Source organism: Lampris incognitus, chromosome 6 (assembly GCF_029633865.1).
Source record: "Lampris incognitus isolate fLamInc1 chromosome 6, fLamInc1.hap2, whole genome shotgun sequence".
NCBI lineage: Eukaryota > Metazoa > Chordata > Actinopteri > Lampriformes > Lampridae > Lampris > Lampris incognitus.
This window is the reverse complement of record NC_079216.1, coordinates 9,306,790-9,322,177: the sequence shown is the minus strand read 5'-3', so window position 1 is coordinate 9,322,177 and position 15,388 is coordinate 9,306,790. Positions and strand designations below refer to the sequence as shown.

The 15,388-nt window shown below is 44.5% G+C and overlaps 2 protein-coding genes across 2 annotated transcripts; one reads left to right on the top strand and one right to left on the bottom strand.

Annotated features, from left to right (window-relative positions):
• Positions 1–136: 136 nt before the first annotated feature.
• slc35b4 (solute carrier family 35 member B4) lies at positions 137–5,900 on the bottom strand. The gene is made up of 10 exons (XM_056282069.1): positions 5,690–5,900; positions 5,263–5,376; positions 4,258–4,360; positions 4,050–4,099; positions 3,762–3,843; positions 3,603–3,663; positions 3,220–3,329; positions 2,886–2,961; positions 2,384–2,459; positions 137–1,500 (listed from the first exon to the last, which is right to left on the bottom strand). The coding sequence occupies exons 1-10, from the start codon at positions 5,764–5,766 to the stop codon at positions 1,251–1,253; spliced, it is 999 nt and encodes a 332-aa protein (XP_056138044.1). The 5' UTR covers positions 5,767–5,900; the 3' UTR covers positions 137–1,250.
• Positions 5,901–8,997: 3,097 nt separating this feature from the next.
• Positions 8,998–13,657, top strand: LOC130114271 (vesicle transport protein GOT1B-like). The gene is made up of 5 exons (XM_056282102.1): positions 8,998–9,133; positions 9,441–9,532; positions 9,898–10,076; positions 10,187–10,268; positions 12,113–13,657. The coding sequence occupies exons 1-5, from the start codon at positions 9,109–9,111 to the stop codon at positions 12,149–12,151; spliced, it is 417 nt and encodes a 138-aa protein (XP_056138077.1). The 5' UTR covers positions 8,998–9,108; the 3' UTR covers positions 12,152–13,657.
• Positions 13,658–15,388: the final 1,731 nt, after the last annotated feature.

Here is a 15,388-nt window from a genome sequence, read left to right as displayed (position 1 = left end):
TGTCATTTTGTAATATATATATATATAATGTATGTTTATTTCCTACATATATATGTGTATATATGTGTGTATATATATATGTGTGTGTGTGTATATATATATATATAGGAAATATATGTATATATGTAGGAAAAAACATACATTTCAGTGCAAGCTTGTTTCGTGCTCACTCATCAGCTGCCAATGTGAAGGCTTGGTGTGTACACACACACACACACACACACACAAGGCTTTCTTGGGGAAAACAACTTTAAAATACATAAAAATCATTGCCTTCCAAACATCAAATGTTTCTAGGACACGATTGCGGGACTTCATTTGATTTACAGATAATTAACAGTAGCTACTATAGTCATTTTTATAACAGCAGGCGGATGGCTATAACAGAGTTTAATGGTGTGCAGTACTGCATGAACACGGCTCCTGACGATAAATATTGGTCCAAAACTCCTGAGGCAGATCATATCATTGACACATGACAGTGCATCAAACCAAAACGAGTGAAATGAGCTGTATAAATTAACTCTCTGGATTTTAACAGTTCCGATTCCAACTGCATATTTGTACAGTATTAACGCACTTTGATCACAAATCAACAGTGTTTGTAATTTGTGATACTGGGCTATACAAATAAAATTGACTTGACTATTACGTTCAGCAAATTGGCAATGCATACGAAGCCGAAGGCAGCCGCAGTCCTCGTGTTTTGAAAAATATTTAAATCTACATAAATACTCAACGAAACGACAACGCTGACGAGACAAATGTGTGAAACAATATTGATTCTTAATCCAGTCATCTGTTACCATCAGCACTCCTGGTTTTCTGTTTACTTCATTCACCTTTTGTTCCAGTTATTCCAGCTTCCAATCAGTCAGGCTTTGCACCTGGAACAGGTGAATGTCTGAACTACTTGGCAGATCAGAAAACCAGAGGCACCGGTGGTATCTGAGGACCTGACAGAGAAGCACAGGTCTGGGCTTCTGCATATCTTTGCAAGTGCAGTGTTGACGAGGTATCCTGATAAAAGCGTCCTATCAAACAATGGAAAGGGGAATTTCCCTATACGGCACATGTTGCAAGCTTTTGCATGACAACGAAAGAGAGAACATTACCAACTGAAACCATAATAGCATTTTAAAAAAAAAAATCTCGACTGGCTGCATTTGCAGTATAGGAAAACAGGAAGATAACCCAATTTTTACAGGCGTATCCAAGTTGCTGGCCGAGCAACAAGTCTGTCCACGAGGTCACTGTGTCTTCTTCGACTGTTTGTCAGGAATGCGCAGGGCTGTTTGGATAGTGGTCCACACCTCCGTGTAGAGCAGAGTGCCCAGGAACACCACAGCCGTGCCGACCCAGTGCCAAGTGGTGAAGGGGTTTTGGAAATACAGTATGGAGATGATGAGACTGATGAACTTTCTCAGGGTGACCACCAAAGTCACTGTCAGGGAGGCGCACTCCGTTGTCAGGATGAATACGCCGCGGATGCACACATATCTGAGGAGGTGTGGTTAAGGTCTACAACAAAACAACCCTGGGGGGAGACTTTGGAAATAATACAAATGGTCTACGAGTTCCGTCTCATATTTGGTCACTTGGTTTAAGTGAATGATGACAGGCTGATAACACCATTAATCAAAAACTTGCTGGAGACCGTGGAAACTTAAACATGAAATACTATAATTTAAAAAGTATCTATCCATCCATCCATCCATCCATTATCCAAACTGTTTATCCTGCTCTCAGGGTTGCAGGGATGCTGGAGCCTATCCCAGCAGTCATTGGGCAGCAGGCAGAGAGACACCCTGGACAGGCCGCCAGACCATCACAGGGCCCACCCACACAAAAACATCCATTCACACCTAGGGACAATTTAGTATGGCCAATTCACCTGACCTACATGTCTTTGGACTGTGGGAGGAAACCGGGGGACCCGGAGGAAACCCACGCAGACACGGGGAGAACATGCAAACTCCACACAGAGGACGACCCAAGACGACCCCCAAGGTTGGACTACCCCGGGGCTCGAACCCAGGACCTTCTTGCTGTGAGGTGACCGTGCTAACCACTGCACCACCGTGCCGTCCGCACATATATATCCAAACTACAAAAAAGATGTATTAAAAAAGTTTGATAAGTATTAAATATTATATTATTATTAAATATTATGTTAGTATTTAATTATTAAAAAGAATGATAAAGTTAATTTCCTAGATTGCTAAAATCAACAACAGCAAGGAGTGCAAGACGGCGCACAAACCGTAGAAGTAATAAAAGTACCTGGCTAAGCAACTGGTAAAGATGTACAGAAAAGGCTGGAAGAAAAAAACTGTAAAAAGGCTAAGAAGTTATAGCTGGAGTTTTTTTTTTGTTAAGATACTGTGTAATGACATTCATCAGTAGGTAAATCCACATTACTGGCACTGCCAGGCCAAGCCCAGGGATGTCCACAGGAGCTGCAAGAGACGAAACGTATTTATACCCAAACTCCGAACATCACGTCCGCGCAACAAAACATGTGTGACGAAAGACAGTCAAAACAAACCCTTTCCACACACTTGAATCCCTACAGGCCTGTTAATGGAAGGATGACGCTTTAAGTTCTGTCAATACACTGACAGTATCCGGTTCAAAATAGAGCAGTTTGAGATCACTTTCAGGTAGCGTTTCATGTGGTATTTCCATTACGTATAACTGAAGAACCACAGAAGGATGAAGACAAAAAGGTCATCACTTCTGACGAATCTGGCCGAGCCCCCTCAAAATCAAAGCTTTACATCTGGCGTGCCGTCAATTTTGTAAATACACAAAAGGCGTTGTTAATTTTTGATGCGTTATTAATATCGAGTAGTTATTTCAAGTATATCAAGAGATGAACTCACTGCTCTGACTGAAGTACACGGCGTGGTTGTAAATGTCAGTGGAGAGAAGCAGAAACCCAGGCAGAGGGAGGCAGTGCTGTGAGAAAGAAATGGAAATTTGTCCCATTTCAGATGCAGAGTGATTAGCATATTTCATCTGAACATAAAAATAGTGTGATTTATGACATTTCATATGCAACGGTTCTTTTTAAAAAAAATCCACAGCTGTTGTGACAATTATCTTGCCAGAGGGAAAATTTCTTTAGGAGACTTCAAATGAAGTTTAAATTTCCTCGAGGGGGGGAAGAGATCTTTTAGGTATGAAATGCATGCTGGGGAAAAAAAGATAACTCACATTATAAAAGAGAGCCTCCTTGGAGTGTTTGCCGTACTGCTTATACAACGTCTCCTGGAAAATACCCATTCTCGCAGACATTAGCAAAGCAAATGTCAACATGGCGATACCTGCAAAAACAACCCCCCCACACACACAGACACACACACAAAGTATTGCTTTTAGATGGAATCAGGTCTTGATCACTTCAACATACTGGGATATGGCTGTTATGACACTTGACAGGTTAATGAATGCTACAAAATAGGCTGGGACAGTAGAAGGAGATAAAGTAAAGCAATTTTGCATGTTAATATGCAAGTACGTTTTAAGATGGTGCCCAAGTCAACAAGTAAACAATGTCTCACTGTGGTAATCAGGCAATGACAGCACTCAGATCTCACCTAAAAGCCAGCGCATGAATGCATAAAAACTGTCATCTCCTGAACCCTCATGCGTCACGTTCTGCAGAGTGAAAACCAAAAATCACAAAGGAGGGCAACTGAAGATATACAACTAAAATCATAAAAAGACAATTTTACAGTATCTCATGTAGGACTCACCACTTGTTTGGCAGACATAATGGTGCAGATGAGGATGCCAGCTGAAACCATCATTATAGACAAGTATTTGCTTGCAGAATACCTGCAAGGCGAAAAGGCCAAGCTGAGATGAAGAGAATAACAATCGAGAGGATCTTTGCTGTGCTGCCAAAGGTTTTGCGGCGCTGTCACCATGAACGAGTGCACGGTCAAGGCAGACACTGAAAGGGCTTTATTTAGACATTTTTGAGTTAAAAACATTTGGTCGAGCAAGTGTGTGGGGAGTTTGTTAACAGAAAGCCGGGATACCTTTTCTTCAGAATTATTATACCCAGGATCATGTTAGCAATTAAGGATCCCTGTGAAGACAGGAACATAGGGCCTTAGTCAAGCAGGGCATATTAAATGATATGACACAAGACTACTGTCCATGACATGAGGATTAGAGACGGTGGTCTATAGCAAGTTAAAAACAATCAAGAGTTTAAATGCAAAGCAGAGAGAAAGAAGTGCTTACAGATCTGAAGATCATGTGTAGTGGCATGGCAATGTTGAAGTTAAGGGCGTAGTTGTTGACCACACTGACCGTGAAGAACATGGCCACCATGATCACATAGTTACTGTAAAACAGATTTAACGAGTGTCTGTGAATGTTCTCATTCATCCAGGTCATGGTTATCCAAAGGAATTGAATCAAGCGCAACTGTACTTGGTATATATCCGTGAAGACGTTTCGCCTCTCATCCAAGAGGCTTCGTCAGTTCGTGCCTTTCTGACTAGACCAAGCTAGTCTAGCTTGGTATACCCAGGAAACTTGGACTTGGACCAAGCTAGTCTAGCTTGGTATACCCAGGAAACTTGGACTTGGACCAAGCTAGTCTAGCTTGGTATACCCAGGAAACTTGGACTTGGACCATGCTAGTCTAGCTTGGTATACCCAGGAAACTTGGACTTGACCAAGCTAGTCTAGCTTGGTATACCCAGGAAACTTGGACTTGACCAAGCTAGTCTAGCTTGGTATACCTAGGAAACTTGGACTTGGACCAGGACCAGGCTAGTCTAGCTTGGTATACCCAGGAAACTTGGACTTGACCAAGCTAGTCTAGCTTGGTATACCCAGGAAACTTGGACTTGACCAAGCTAGTCTAGCTTGGTATACCCAGGAAACTTGGACTTGACCAAGCTAGTCTAGCTTGGTATACCCAGGAAACTTGGACTTGACCAAGCTAGTCTAGCTTGGTATACCCAGGAAACTTGGACTTGGACCAAGCTAGTCTAGCTTGGTATACCCAGGAAACTTGGACTTGGACCAAGCTTGTCTAGCTCGGCATACCCAGGAAACTTGGACTAGTCAGAAAGGCAAGAACTGATGAAGCCTCTTGGATGAGAGGCGAGACGTCTTCACGGATATATACCAATTCCAGTTGCACTCGATTCAGATTTAACAAGTCAATTTTAGTGTCCACTTTCCACCTCACCCCAAATAGGAAACCTCACACCCAATCCAAGTGACTGGCTATACCTTATGGGTATTGCTGGTTTCTTCCTCCCGAAGTGTGTTTCGAAGATGAACCCCTCTATGGCAATGAATGCAAACTGAGCAAAGGTGACGATGTTCCCACATCCTGGAAATTCTCTGAAGGGGGAAAAACACACAGGGGCGTTTTGGAGGCAGCCGGGCAAGTGCAGACCATTGAAACAACGCTGCACATAGTTCAAGTTCATTAAGCTAAGGGCTCTTCAGACATGACGTGCAAGTTTATGGATTTTTGGTCATTTTGAACATCAGGCTCAACATCCTTTGAAACTTGCAATAAGATAATTCAGTTTAGAACAGCGACAATTAAGCAGACCCCCCCTCCCCCTCCCCGGTAGCTTCATCAACTGCAACGCAGGCGACGAATCAGCCACACGGATCAGTCGCGTGCAGCTCCCTGCGGGTCACTCACCTCACGAGCGTCTCCAGGAACACCACGTTGCTGCAACAGCCGATGAAGACGAGCAGGACGGCCCAAACCGTCCCCATGACTAGTGACTAAACCTCCACAAGACGCAGCTTATGGCTCACAGAGAACGACCGACCGGAGCCGTCTGGTGGAGGCGCATGACGCCGCTCGCCGGTCTGCCGCTCTAGCCCGACTCCGCCGTTGCGGCCGAACACGTCTCCGTCCTTCCTCCGCTTGCCCCTCCTCTTCCTCGTGCGCCGCTCATGGGCGTTGTAGTTCTTCTTCTTCTTCTTCTTCTTCTTCTTCTTCTTCTTCTTCTTCAGTTTAGCGGCTCCTACTACTTCTTCTTCTTCTGACTTGTTTACGGCGCTGTTTTTTTTACACATTACCGCCACTTACTGACTAGGAGGGGGACCAGGGAACTGCTAGAGCTCGATTCTCACAAAAAGAAACGGGAAATAAATGTTTTTTAAAGAATTTAAGAACTGAAAAAAGAAGTTGATATTGGTGTTGAAGTTCATAAGTCACATCGTCTGTGCAAACAAAATGCGCTGGGGGCTTGGCCGGGCTTCCCTACAGATGCGGGTGGGAAGCCGGTGTCCTGGTTGCTGCGCTAGCGCCTCCTCTGGTCGGTCAGTCGGGGCGCCTGTTCAGTGGGGAGGGGGGAACCGGGGGGGACGTAGCGCGTGATCCTCCCACGCGCTACGTCCCCCCGGCGAAACTCCTCACTGTCAGGGGAAAAGAAGCGGCTGGCGACTCCACATGTATGGGAGGAGGCATGTGGTGGTCTGCAGCCCTCCCCGGATCGGCAGAGGGGGTGGGGGGATGGGGCAACGACCGGGACGGAAGAGTGGGGTAATTGGCCAGGTGCAATTGGGGAGAAGAAGAAGAAAGGGAGGGACAAACAAACAAAAACAAAAACAAAACCGCGCTTCTTCAAAAGCCTTTAAACTCTATAGAAAAGCCAAAACGATTCAGAACGACACATATTGGAAAGCGCTTTGGGTGGTTGTTGCAGCTAGAAAAGCACTATATAAAATGCAACTTGATTGATAGATTGATTGACTGATATTGACTTGTCCCTCAAAATATTTGCACGCCTGTGGTATCGGCGCAAAAACTTGCAAAACACGCATAAACCCAAATACTGGCCAGTGCAACGCACGCGCACAGTTCAGTTTCAATTTTAACTTCATTTCTGTGCAAACACAAACACGTTAATTTCTATATGACACTTTCGGCTGCTCCCGTTAGGGGGCGTCACAGCGGATCCTCCGTTTCCATCTCTTCCTGTCCTCTGCGTCTTCCTCTGTCACACCAGCCACCTGCATGTCCTCCCTCACCACATCCATAAACCTCCTCTTTGGCCTTCCTCTTCTCCTCTTCCCTGGCAGCTCCATATTCAGCATCCTTCTCCCAGTATACCCAGCATCTCTCCTCCACACATGTCCAAGCCATCTCAATCTTGTCTCTCTTGCTTTGTCTCCAAACCGTCCAACCTGAGCTGTCCCTCTAATATACTCGTTCCTAATCCTGTCCTTCTTCATCACTCCCAATGAAAATCTTCGCATCTGCCACCTCCACCTCCAGCTCCACCTCCTGTCTTTTCATCAGTGCCACTGTGTCCAAACCATACAGCATAGCTGGTCTCACTACCATCTTGTAAACCTTCCCTTTAACTCTTGCTGGTACCCTTCTGTCGCAAATCACTCCTGACACTCTTCTCCACCCTGCCTGCTCTCTTCTTATCCTCTACTGCACTCCCTGTTACTTTGAACAGTTGACCCCAAGTATTTAAACTCAAATGCCTTCGTCACCTCCACTCTTTGCATCCTGACCATTCCACTGTCCTCCCTCTCATTCACACATAGGTATTCCGTCTTGCTCCTACTGACTTTCATTCCTCTTCTCTCCAGTGCATACCTCCACCTCTCCAGGCTCTCCTCCACCTGCACCCTACTCTTGCTACAGATCACAATGTCATTCGTGAACATCATAGTCCACGGAGACTCCTGCCTGATCTTGTCCATCAACCTGTCCATCACCATTGCAAACAAGAAAGGGCTCAGCGCCGATCCTTGATGTAATCCCACCTCCACCTTGAACCCATCTGTCATTCCAACTACACACCTCACCACTGTCACACTGCCCTCATACATATCCTGCACCACTCCTACATACTTCTCTGCAACTCACGACTTCCTCATACAACACCACACCTCCTCTCTTGGCACCCTGTCGTATGCTTTCTCTAAATCTACAAAGACACAGTGCAACTCTTTCTGGCCTTCTCTATACTTCTCCATCAACATTCTCAAAGCAAACATCACATCTGTGGCGCTCTTTCCTGGCATGAAACCATACTGCTGCTCGCTGATCATCACCTCTCCTCTTAACCAAGCTTCTACTACTCTTTCCCATATCTTCATGCTGTGGCTGATCAACTTTACACCTCTGTAGTTGCTACAGTTCTGCACATCACCCTTGTTCTTGAAAATCAGTACCAGTATGCTTCTTCTCCACTCCTCAGGCATCCTCTCACTTTCCAAGATTGTGTTAAACAATCTGGTTAAAAACCCCACTGCCACCTCTCCTAAACACCTCCATGCCTCCACAGGTATGTCAGGAAGTTAATTTCTATATATTTTTCCAGTCTATGACAATCTTCCAGGCAAGAAAATGAGCACCTTAGACTAGCAGGCTATGAAACTCTCCCGTTTTTTTACACATTTTCCCCCCAAAATGCATAAAAATCAGAAACAATAATCCCCATACACATATGGCCTCAAATTTGAGTATTTGTATATATAAGGTCGACTGGCATTCATAAGAAAAATTATACAATATTTGCTGCTTCAGATTATTTTGAGTAGAATTGTAATTCTCGTTAAAAAGGTACACAGTACCTTCATATACGTACATACGTGAAAGCCTAATTATAAACACACACATACTTAAATACTGGATAGGTACTGTACCCACGCTGGAAACCTTTGCAAGGACATTTTTTTAGATTTATAACTGTTAAAATTGACTCTGATTTTCCCCCCATGTTGGGAAATTGTTTTGCTTGTTGTAAGAACATTAGAAACAAAACTTTAAAAAAAAACAATATTTCATAGATTTAATCCAAAGGCCATGTACACAAATCTAAATTTAGCTCTCTAAACCCCGATATTTGACATTGAAACCAAACAAATGTTTATTTCACCCGCTGCTGTTTTCCTGCAATAACAAACGCGTCGGAAATGTAAAAAAAAACAACTACACGCATTTCTGCGCATGCGTGCGCGCTTCCGTATGACGTGGCGCTGGTCTACCCGGCAGCAGTCAACAATCTGTTTTCAGCGCTAGACAAGATAGGAAGTAGGGGTTGGAATCGGGAAGATATTTGATTTGCCAAATCTCACACCGCGGTCAAAATGATCTCTCTAACAGATTCTCAGAGTAAGAACGAGTCTTTTTCTCCTCATCTTTTGATTTCTGCCGAAAGTCCCGATGCCGCTGACTAATCCAACTCAGCGTGCGGAATGAATGGGACTCGTCGGAAGGTGGTGGGCCCCGCGAGCTGTCAGCACCGGTTTCAATGTAACGATTTGTGTGAAAACGAGCTGACGCGTTCGATGTGCTTCATCCGCCAGTTAATCGTGTTAAAAATGGCAACATGAATAATAATCATGCGTGCATGTAACGTGTGTGAAACCATAATTAAGCTGGCATAACAAGGACATTGCCTCTCCTCTTGTCGTTATAGAAATCGGGATGGGGCTGACGGGATTTGGGGTGTTTTTCCTCTTCTTTGGGATGATGCTGTTTTTCGATAAAGCCCTTCTCGCCATCGGGAACGTGAGTTGACCTATGACCCGTCCGCATGTGTCTGAACCTCACGAATCTTCCACTTCATGTAAAGCACATTTGCGTATGAAATGTGCCGTATGTGATTGAATGAAACACCTTATATCTGACCTCAGGGACTTGTTCCAGTTCGATATATCATAATTTGGGATACTATATAAATGTATAAGATATTAGAGATATATGATATGACATGTTCATTTGAAATTATTTCCTCAGTGCATGCCAAGTTAGCAATGACTTCCTCTCTCAAGCTGTGACAAGCTATAACGTGTTGTGTGTGTGTGTGTGTGTGTGTGTGTGTGTGTGTGTGTGTGTGTGTGTGTGTGTGTGTGTGTGTGTGTGTGTGTGTGCAGATTCTGTTTGTCACTGGCCTGTCCTTCGTCATCGGCCTGGAGCGCACGTTCAGATTCTTCTTCCAGCGACATAAAGTGAAAGCCTCAAGCTTCTTCCTCGGAGGGATTATTGTGGTTTTGATTGGCTGGCCGATCATTGGGATGGTCCTGGAGTTCTATGGCTTTTTCCTCTTATTCCGGTCCGTTCCAGGAATTTAAAATGTGGGCAGTGTCAAAGTGTCCTGTCTTTGATTAACTCGAGTTCTTTGACTTATAGTTGTTATGTGTCACCTCGTCCTCTCTTAAACAGGGGCTTTTTCCCAGTGGCGATAGGGTTCATCAGGCGGATTCCAATGCTTGGCTCCTTGCTCAATTTACCAGGGATCAGTAATGTAAGTATACTGTAAACCAGTTATGTCTGCACATTCAGATGATTTGGGTTGCATGTTTCATTATTTTGCCCTACGACCTAGCAGGCTGGGAGGCAAGGTAGCGCGGTCAGCGCCTCACAGCAGGAGAGTCCTAGACACGTTGGGCAAACTGGAGACCGTAAATTGTCTATACAAACTGAGCAGTATTGAGCGTGAATAAAGACATGTCCATACAAATGGATGTCTTCAACATTTATCAAGTAAAAATACCAAACATTTTCTCATTGCAACTTCATATTTGTTAAGATTTGCTTGCCCCTCTCAAGACTTCATATCATCACAAGTTTTAGAATATTTAGAGGTTCTCTTGGCTGCCGGTCTGACGAAGTACACAGTATTAAGACGTGACTTTGGGTTCGGGGGAACCTGTGTTGGCCATTTGTCATTATTTTTGACACTTCGTAGACTTTGATTAATAAGGTAATTGAAAAAAAAAATCAATACATTAATCAATAATGAAAATCAATAGTTGCTTGCTACCCTAGACCGGTCCAGTTTCTCTCCCTGCCTTCTACCCACTCTGCTGGGATGGGCACAATGAAGTAATAAATGAATCTTCATCACTTTACTTGCATTATATTGTCCAAGATGCTCTCCCATCTCTCCAGTAGGTCTGGATAAATAAGGAACCTTAAACAAATCAAATAGACACGTCTCCCTCCCCATTAGCATTACATGTATGTTCTCTGACGGAGCAACTGGAGAAAAGCATTTTCATTTAGAAATCACAACTTCACACATGCCAAGGGGGAAAAATACCATAATTTCTAGTCAGTGACAAGCAATGCCCGTGGCTAAACTTGTGTGGGGTGAGGATGAAGCCGAGCAGAGCTGAGAGTAGCTGATGTGGCTACTCATCAGCTAGCAGCAGGCAGTGAAGCCTATAGATACCACATGTTCACACCCACCAGCTTTGGAGCTTTACTATATAGCTGTGATGGAGTGCAGCAAGCATCATATGAGTAATATACATCCTCTCTTTCACATCAGGCAGTCAAACAGTTTCTTTGTGCACAGTGGACAGCTGATACTGGGAATAAAAGCCTATTTGGTGTGTAAATAAAGACATTGTGTTTGCCTTCCGCCACTATTTTTACATTATAGGGTTGACTCAGAAAATATACTTTGATCTGGAAATGGTGGAAAAGCAACGAACCAAACGGTAAATTAACAGATTTGAATTTCATCCTCTTTTTACGTAGTTAGACCCACTGACTGTGCGCTTGGTTAAAGTGAAAATCTGGCCTAGCGCTTTGTATTTAAATGCAAGACAAATGCATTATCATTGCTTCTTTTTTTTTTAATATCCTTGCACTGAATATTTGGGCTTGCTTTGAGCTAGAGACATGGTTGTTGCATGGATAAAACAAGTTGCAGTGTAGATACATAGGACGATACCGAATCGTCAGCGGTTACCACGTTTCCCGGTAGTCTGCTGAGCCTGGTTTCTCTTCAGATCTTGCCCTTGTTCTTCGACAAGCCACATGGCAAGCCTCAGAACACTGACTGCCTGTCTGTCCTACTGAACAGCACTGCGCTGTGCGTCATTGACGCCCGGGGAGATTCTCCCGTTTGTGAATTGTGTGACTTAGTGCTGCCATTTGTTTCTCTAAAGCCTTCATAAGGTTGTGAAGATGTTAGTCTTCAAGGCCAGTTAACAAAAGTATTTTCCCCCAGCATGGGAACTGTCATGCCTATGACTGTTGGTGTGTTGTGTACTTTTACCATTTGCTGCCGCTTCCTGAGCCATGATGGATACTGAGACTGGGGTCGTGTATGACTGTGACTTCTTTCTTCTCTTTCAGCTGGTGGACAAAGTTGGCGAGAGCAACAATATGGTATAACGACAGGTCGCCGATTGCTTCTGCTGCTGATGTGACCCTCCACTTCCTGGTCAGCGCCGCCGCCGCTTAGCAAAACGTCCAGACGTTGAACCTAAACATCTTACTGCACAAACGATGGAAAAGTTCCTTTGGACATTTGACTGAAGTCGTGGCGTTTCCTTGATTAAAAGGAAATGAATTTTTAACTCGCCGATATTGGACAGTGTTGTGAAAAGATTTTTATTATAAAGGCCTGAAGCAGGCCTGTCTTTGTGTGTATCGTTGCCTCTTTTTATCCACTGATAATGACGGACATGTTGGGACCAACCACTGGATTTGTTGCACTTGTTTTTCTTTTTTTGGACTCCTCAGCAGAGAAGTCATGAGCCTGTCAAATCTGCCCGTTTCCTTATTGCTTGCCTGTGCAGTCACAGAGAGTGTTCTTCGGGTCCTCAATGAAGTGCGGCTGGGATTTGTGCCGTTGTTAAAACATTTAACAACCCTGTAAACTCGCCAATCAGACAAGCTTCACGAAGTGATCGCATCGATTTTTTTGTTCTGGAGAGTGGCTCTTCCCGACCTGGCAACGATAGCCGTTTCGAAAGGCGTGGTTTTCAAAAGTGAACGGTTCAGTCATAGTTTTAGTTGGCCGTACGAAGGGGGCGCTGTAGTCGGGACTCGGAAAGGTAAACTGCGGCGGTGAGCACTTTTTTAGTTTTTTTTTTTTTTGAGGAAGAGATGATCACAGACCAAGTAGCAACACGACTTAAACACTTTTGGTAATGCGCAAACATGTGTGTGAAAGATAGATTGATTCTTTATTGTCCTAACTGAGGAAATGTGTGGCCACACTATGTAAACTGAAATATAAGTTTACCGTCATACATATTTACATATATCTACCTCCATACAGTTGGACATGTTATACAAGTGCTACCACATACTACTACGTGCAAATGTACATTACATTTAATGGAACATGGGTACAAAGTAATGGACAGACTATAGCTGGTGTACTTTATTTAAAGTCGCTATGGCAGAAGGGACAAAACTTCTGCCTACCCAACCCTTTTTTCCAGCTTATTGACCTGGCTCTACCATCGGATGGGAGAAAAGTGAAGCATGGATGGAGGGGGGTGTCCTGGGTAGAGGGATTTCTTGAGTATTTTGCATGTGATGATTGTGCTGTCAGGTTCGGCGGTGCTTCCCAAATCTTGAATCGATCTCTAAAGCGTTGATTGGACCCGTCCACTTTTTGAGCAGGCCGGCCTTTCTGAAATCACTCTCGATGAAACGGGGGGGCCCGAGAAAGCTCGATTCGATCATTTTCTGCCAGTCCGGCTACCAGAGGTACACAACAGTATCCAGGGCAAGGACATAGATGTGTTGTTATGGCGATCCATGGGCGATGTTACTGTATCACTCAGATGAAAACTGGTCTCATCACAACGCCATCCGTCTCTTTCTATTTAAATATGTCAGAGGGGCTCTTCAGAGATGTTTTATACTCTGTAACTTTTCTAAATAAATACTTGAAATACTTTTTTTTTTTTATTTGTATTGCTGTGTTATAGCACTAAAAGTCACCTTGGGGGGAAATTAAATTAAGAGTGCGAATATACGTTGTTTTTCCCCACAAATGTCACACTAGAGCCAATAACAGAACCAGCAATCCCCGTGTTGGTAGGCAACGGAATAGACCGCCATGCCACGCCACAATAAACTATTTATAGCGCATCTTTCTAAACAATGTTACAAAGTGCCTATACAGTTTGTTGTTGATGTGAGGCATCCAGGTGGCGTGGCGGTTTATTCCATTGCCTATCAACACGAGGATCGCTGGTTCGAATCCAATAGTTTATTATTATTAACTTTGAATGTTGGCACTATGACTGGTAGAGGGAGAGAGCTGGCTGATATGATGGAAAGAAGAAAGGTAGGCATACTGTGTGTGCAAGAGACCAGGTGGAAGGAGAGTAAGGCCAGGAGTATATGAGGTGGGTTCAAACCCTTCTACCATGGTGCGAATGGGAGGCCACGAGATGTGAGAACACAGTCACTCACAAGTCCAGTCTAACAACTGGTTTAATGACCCGTCCAGACCTAGTCTGTGACAGTTTCTCTGTACCAGCATGTATGCTGACACTGGGAATGTGTGGACCAGTCCCCTGTCCAACTGTGTCGTAAGGCTCTTGACTGGCATCCTTGCAAACCGGTGAGACAGGCGCTATGCTCCCAGCTGACTCTGGAGCAGGCATCGTCTGGAGATGGCGATGGTTACGCCGGAACATTCCACCCTGCTGTGTCTCGATGAGGTAAGAGCGTGGTGTGACACTCTCACTAGTCACTACTGCAGGAGTTGTCCAGGATTTCTGGTGGTCCAGCTTGGTGAGAACATGACCACCTGGCTGCAGTGGAGTTAGGGATCTCACTCCGTGACGTTGGTTATAACAGAAGGCTTGCTTCTTATTTTCGGCCTTGTCCTTCTGCTTGATCCATTGCAAATTAGGCCATCTAGGTTGCAGGTTTCTCTCGAGGGTAGGAAGAGTCGTCCTGATCTTCCGGCCAATTAGGAGCTCAGCTGGGCTGGCTCCCATGGTGCTGCACGGAGTTGACCTGTAGCACATGAGTGCGGAGAGGGTCCTTCTGTTTCAGGACTCTCTTTGCAATCTGTACGGCCCTTTCAGCGTGAACATTTCCTTGTGTGTTGTGCGAGCTCGAGCTGATATATTTAAAATCGAGCTCACGGGCCAGGTCTTGAAACTCGGCACTCGAGAACTGTGGCCCATTGTCACTCACGACCACATCTGGTACGCCATACCGGGCACATGTTGCTTTTAGCTTCAGAGCAACTTGAGCACTGGTTGTTGTTGTCATGTGTAGAATCTCTATGTATCTAGAGAAGTAGTCTGAGATAACTAAATAGTTCTGTTTGTTGTACTCACACAGGTCCAGAGCTATACGCTTCCATGGCCTGTCAGGGAGCAGAGTAGAAATCAATGGCTCCTTTTTCTGTGCTCTTCTTGACTCACAGCAAAACTGACGTGACGAGACCTTGTGTTTTATCTGTGAGGAAATGCCTGGCCATCAGACAGAGGCATTTGCCCTCTCCCGACATTTTGTGAGGCCCTGATGTCCATCATGAATCCTATCAAGAATGTCTGTCCTCAGTGTCTCAGGTATCACTATTCGTTCCCGTATACTCTGAAAGTTCACTTTTCATTGGAAAATACTCTCTTATGTTACCTGGGACTTTAC

Excerpts from the sequence above, each read along its gene's own strand:
- slc35b4 (XM_056282069.1), bottom strand. The coding sequence starts at position 5,766 with ATGGGGACGGTTTGGGCCGTCCTGCTCGTCTTCATCGGCTGTTGCAGC. Across the intron at positions 4,361-5,262 it reads AAACCAGCAATACCCATAAG|TAACTATGTGATCATGGTGG; the intron begins GTATAGCCAGTC and ends TCTGTTTTACAG. Across the intron at positions 3,664-3,761 it reads TTATGTCTGCCAAACAAGTG|AACGTGACGCATGAGGGTTC; the intron begins GTGAGTCCTACA and ends TTCACTCTGCAG.
- LOC130114271 (XM_056282102.1), top strand. The coding sequence starts at position 9,109 with ATGATCTCTCTAACAGATTCTCAGA. Across the intron at positions 10,077-10,186 it reads GGCTTTTTCCTCTTATTCCG|GGGCTTTTTCCCAGTGGCGA; the intron begins GTCCGTTCCAGG and ends TCTCTTAAACAG. Across the intron at positions 10,269-12,112 it reads ATTTACCAGGGATCAGTAAT|CTGGTGGACAAAGTTGGCGA; the intron begins GTAAGTATACTG and ends CTTCTCTTTCAG.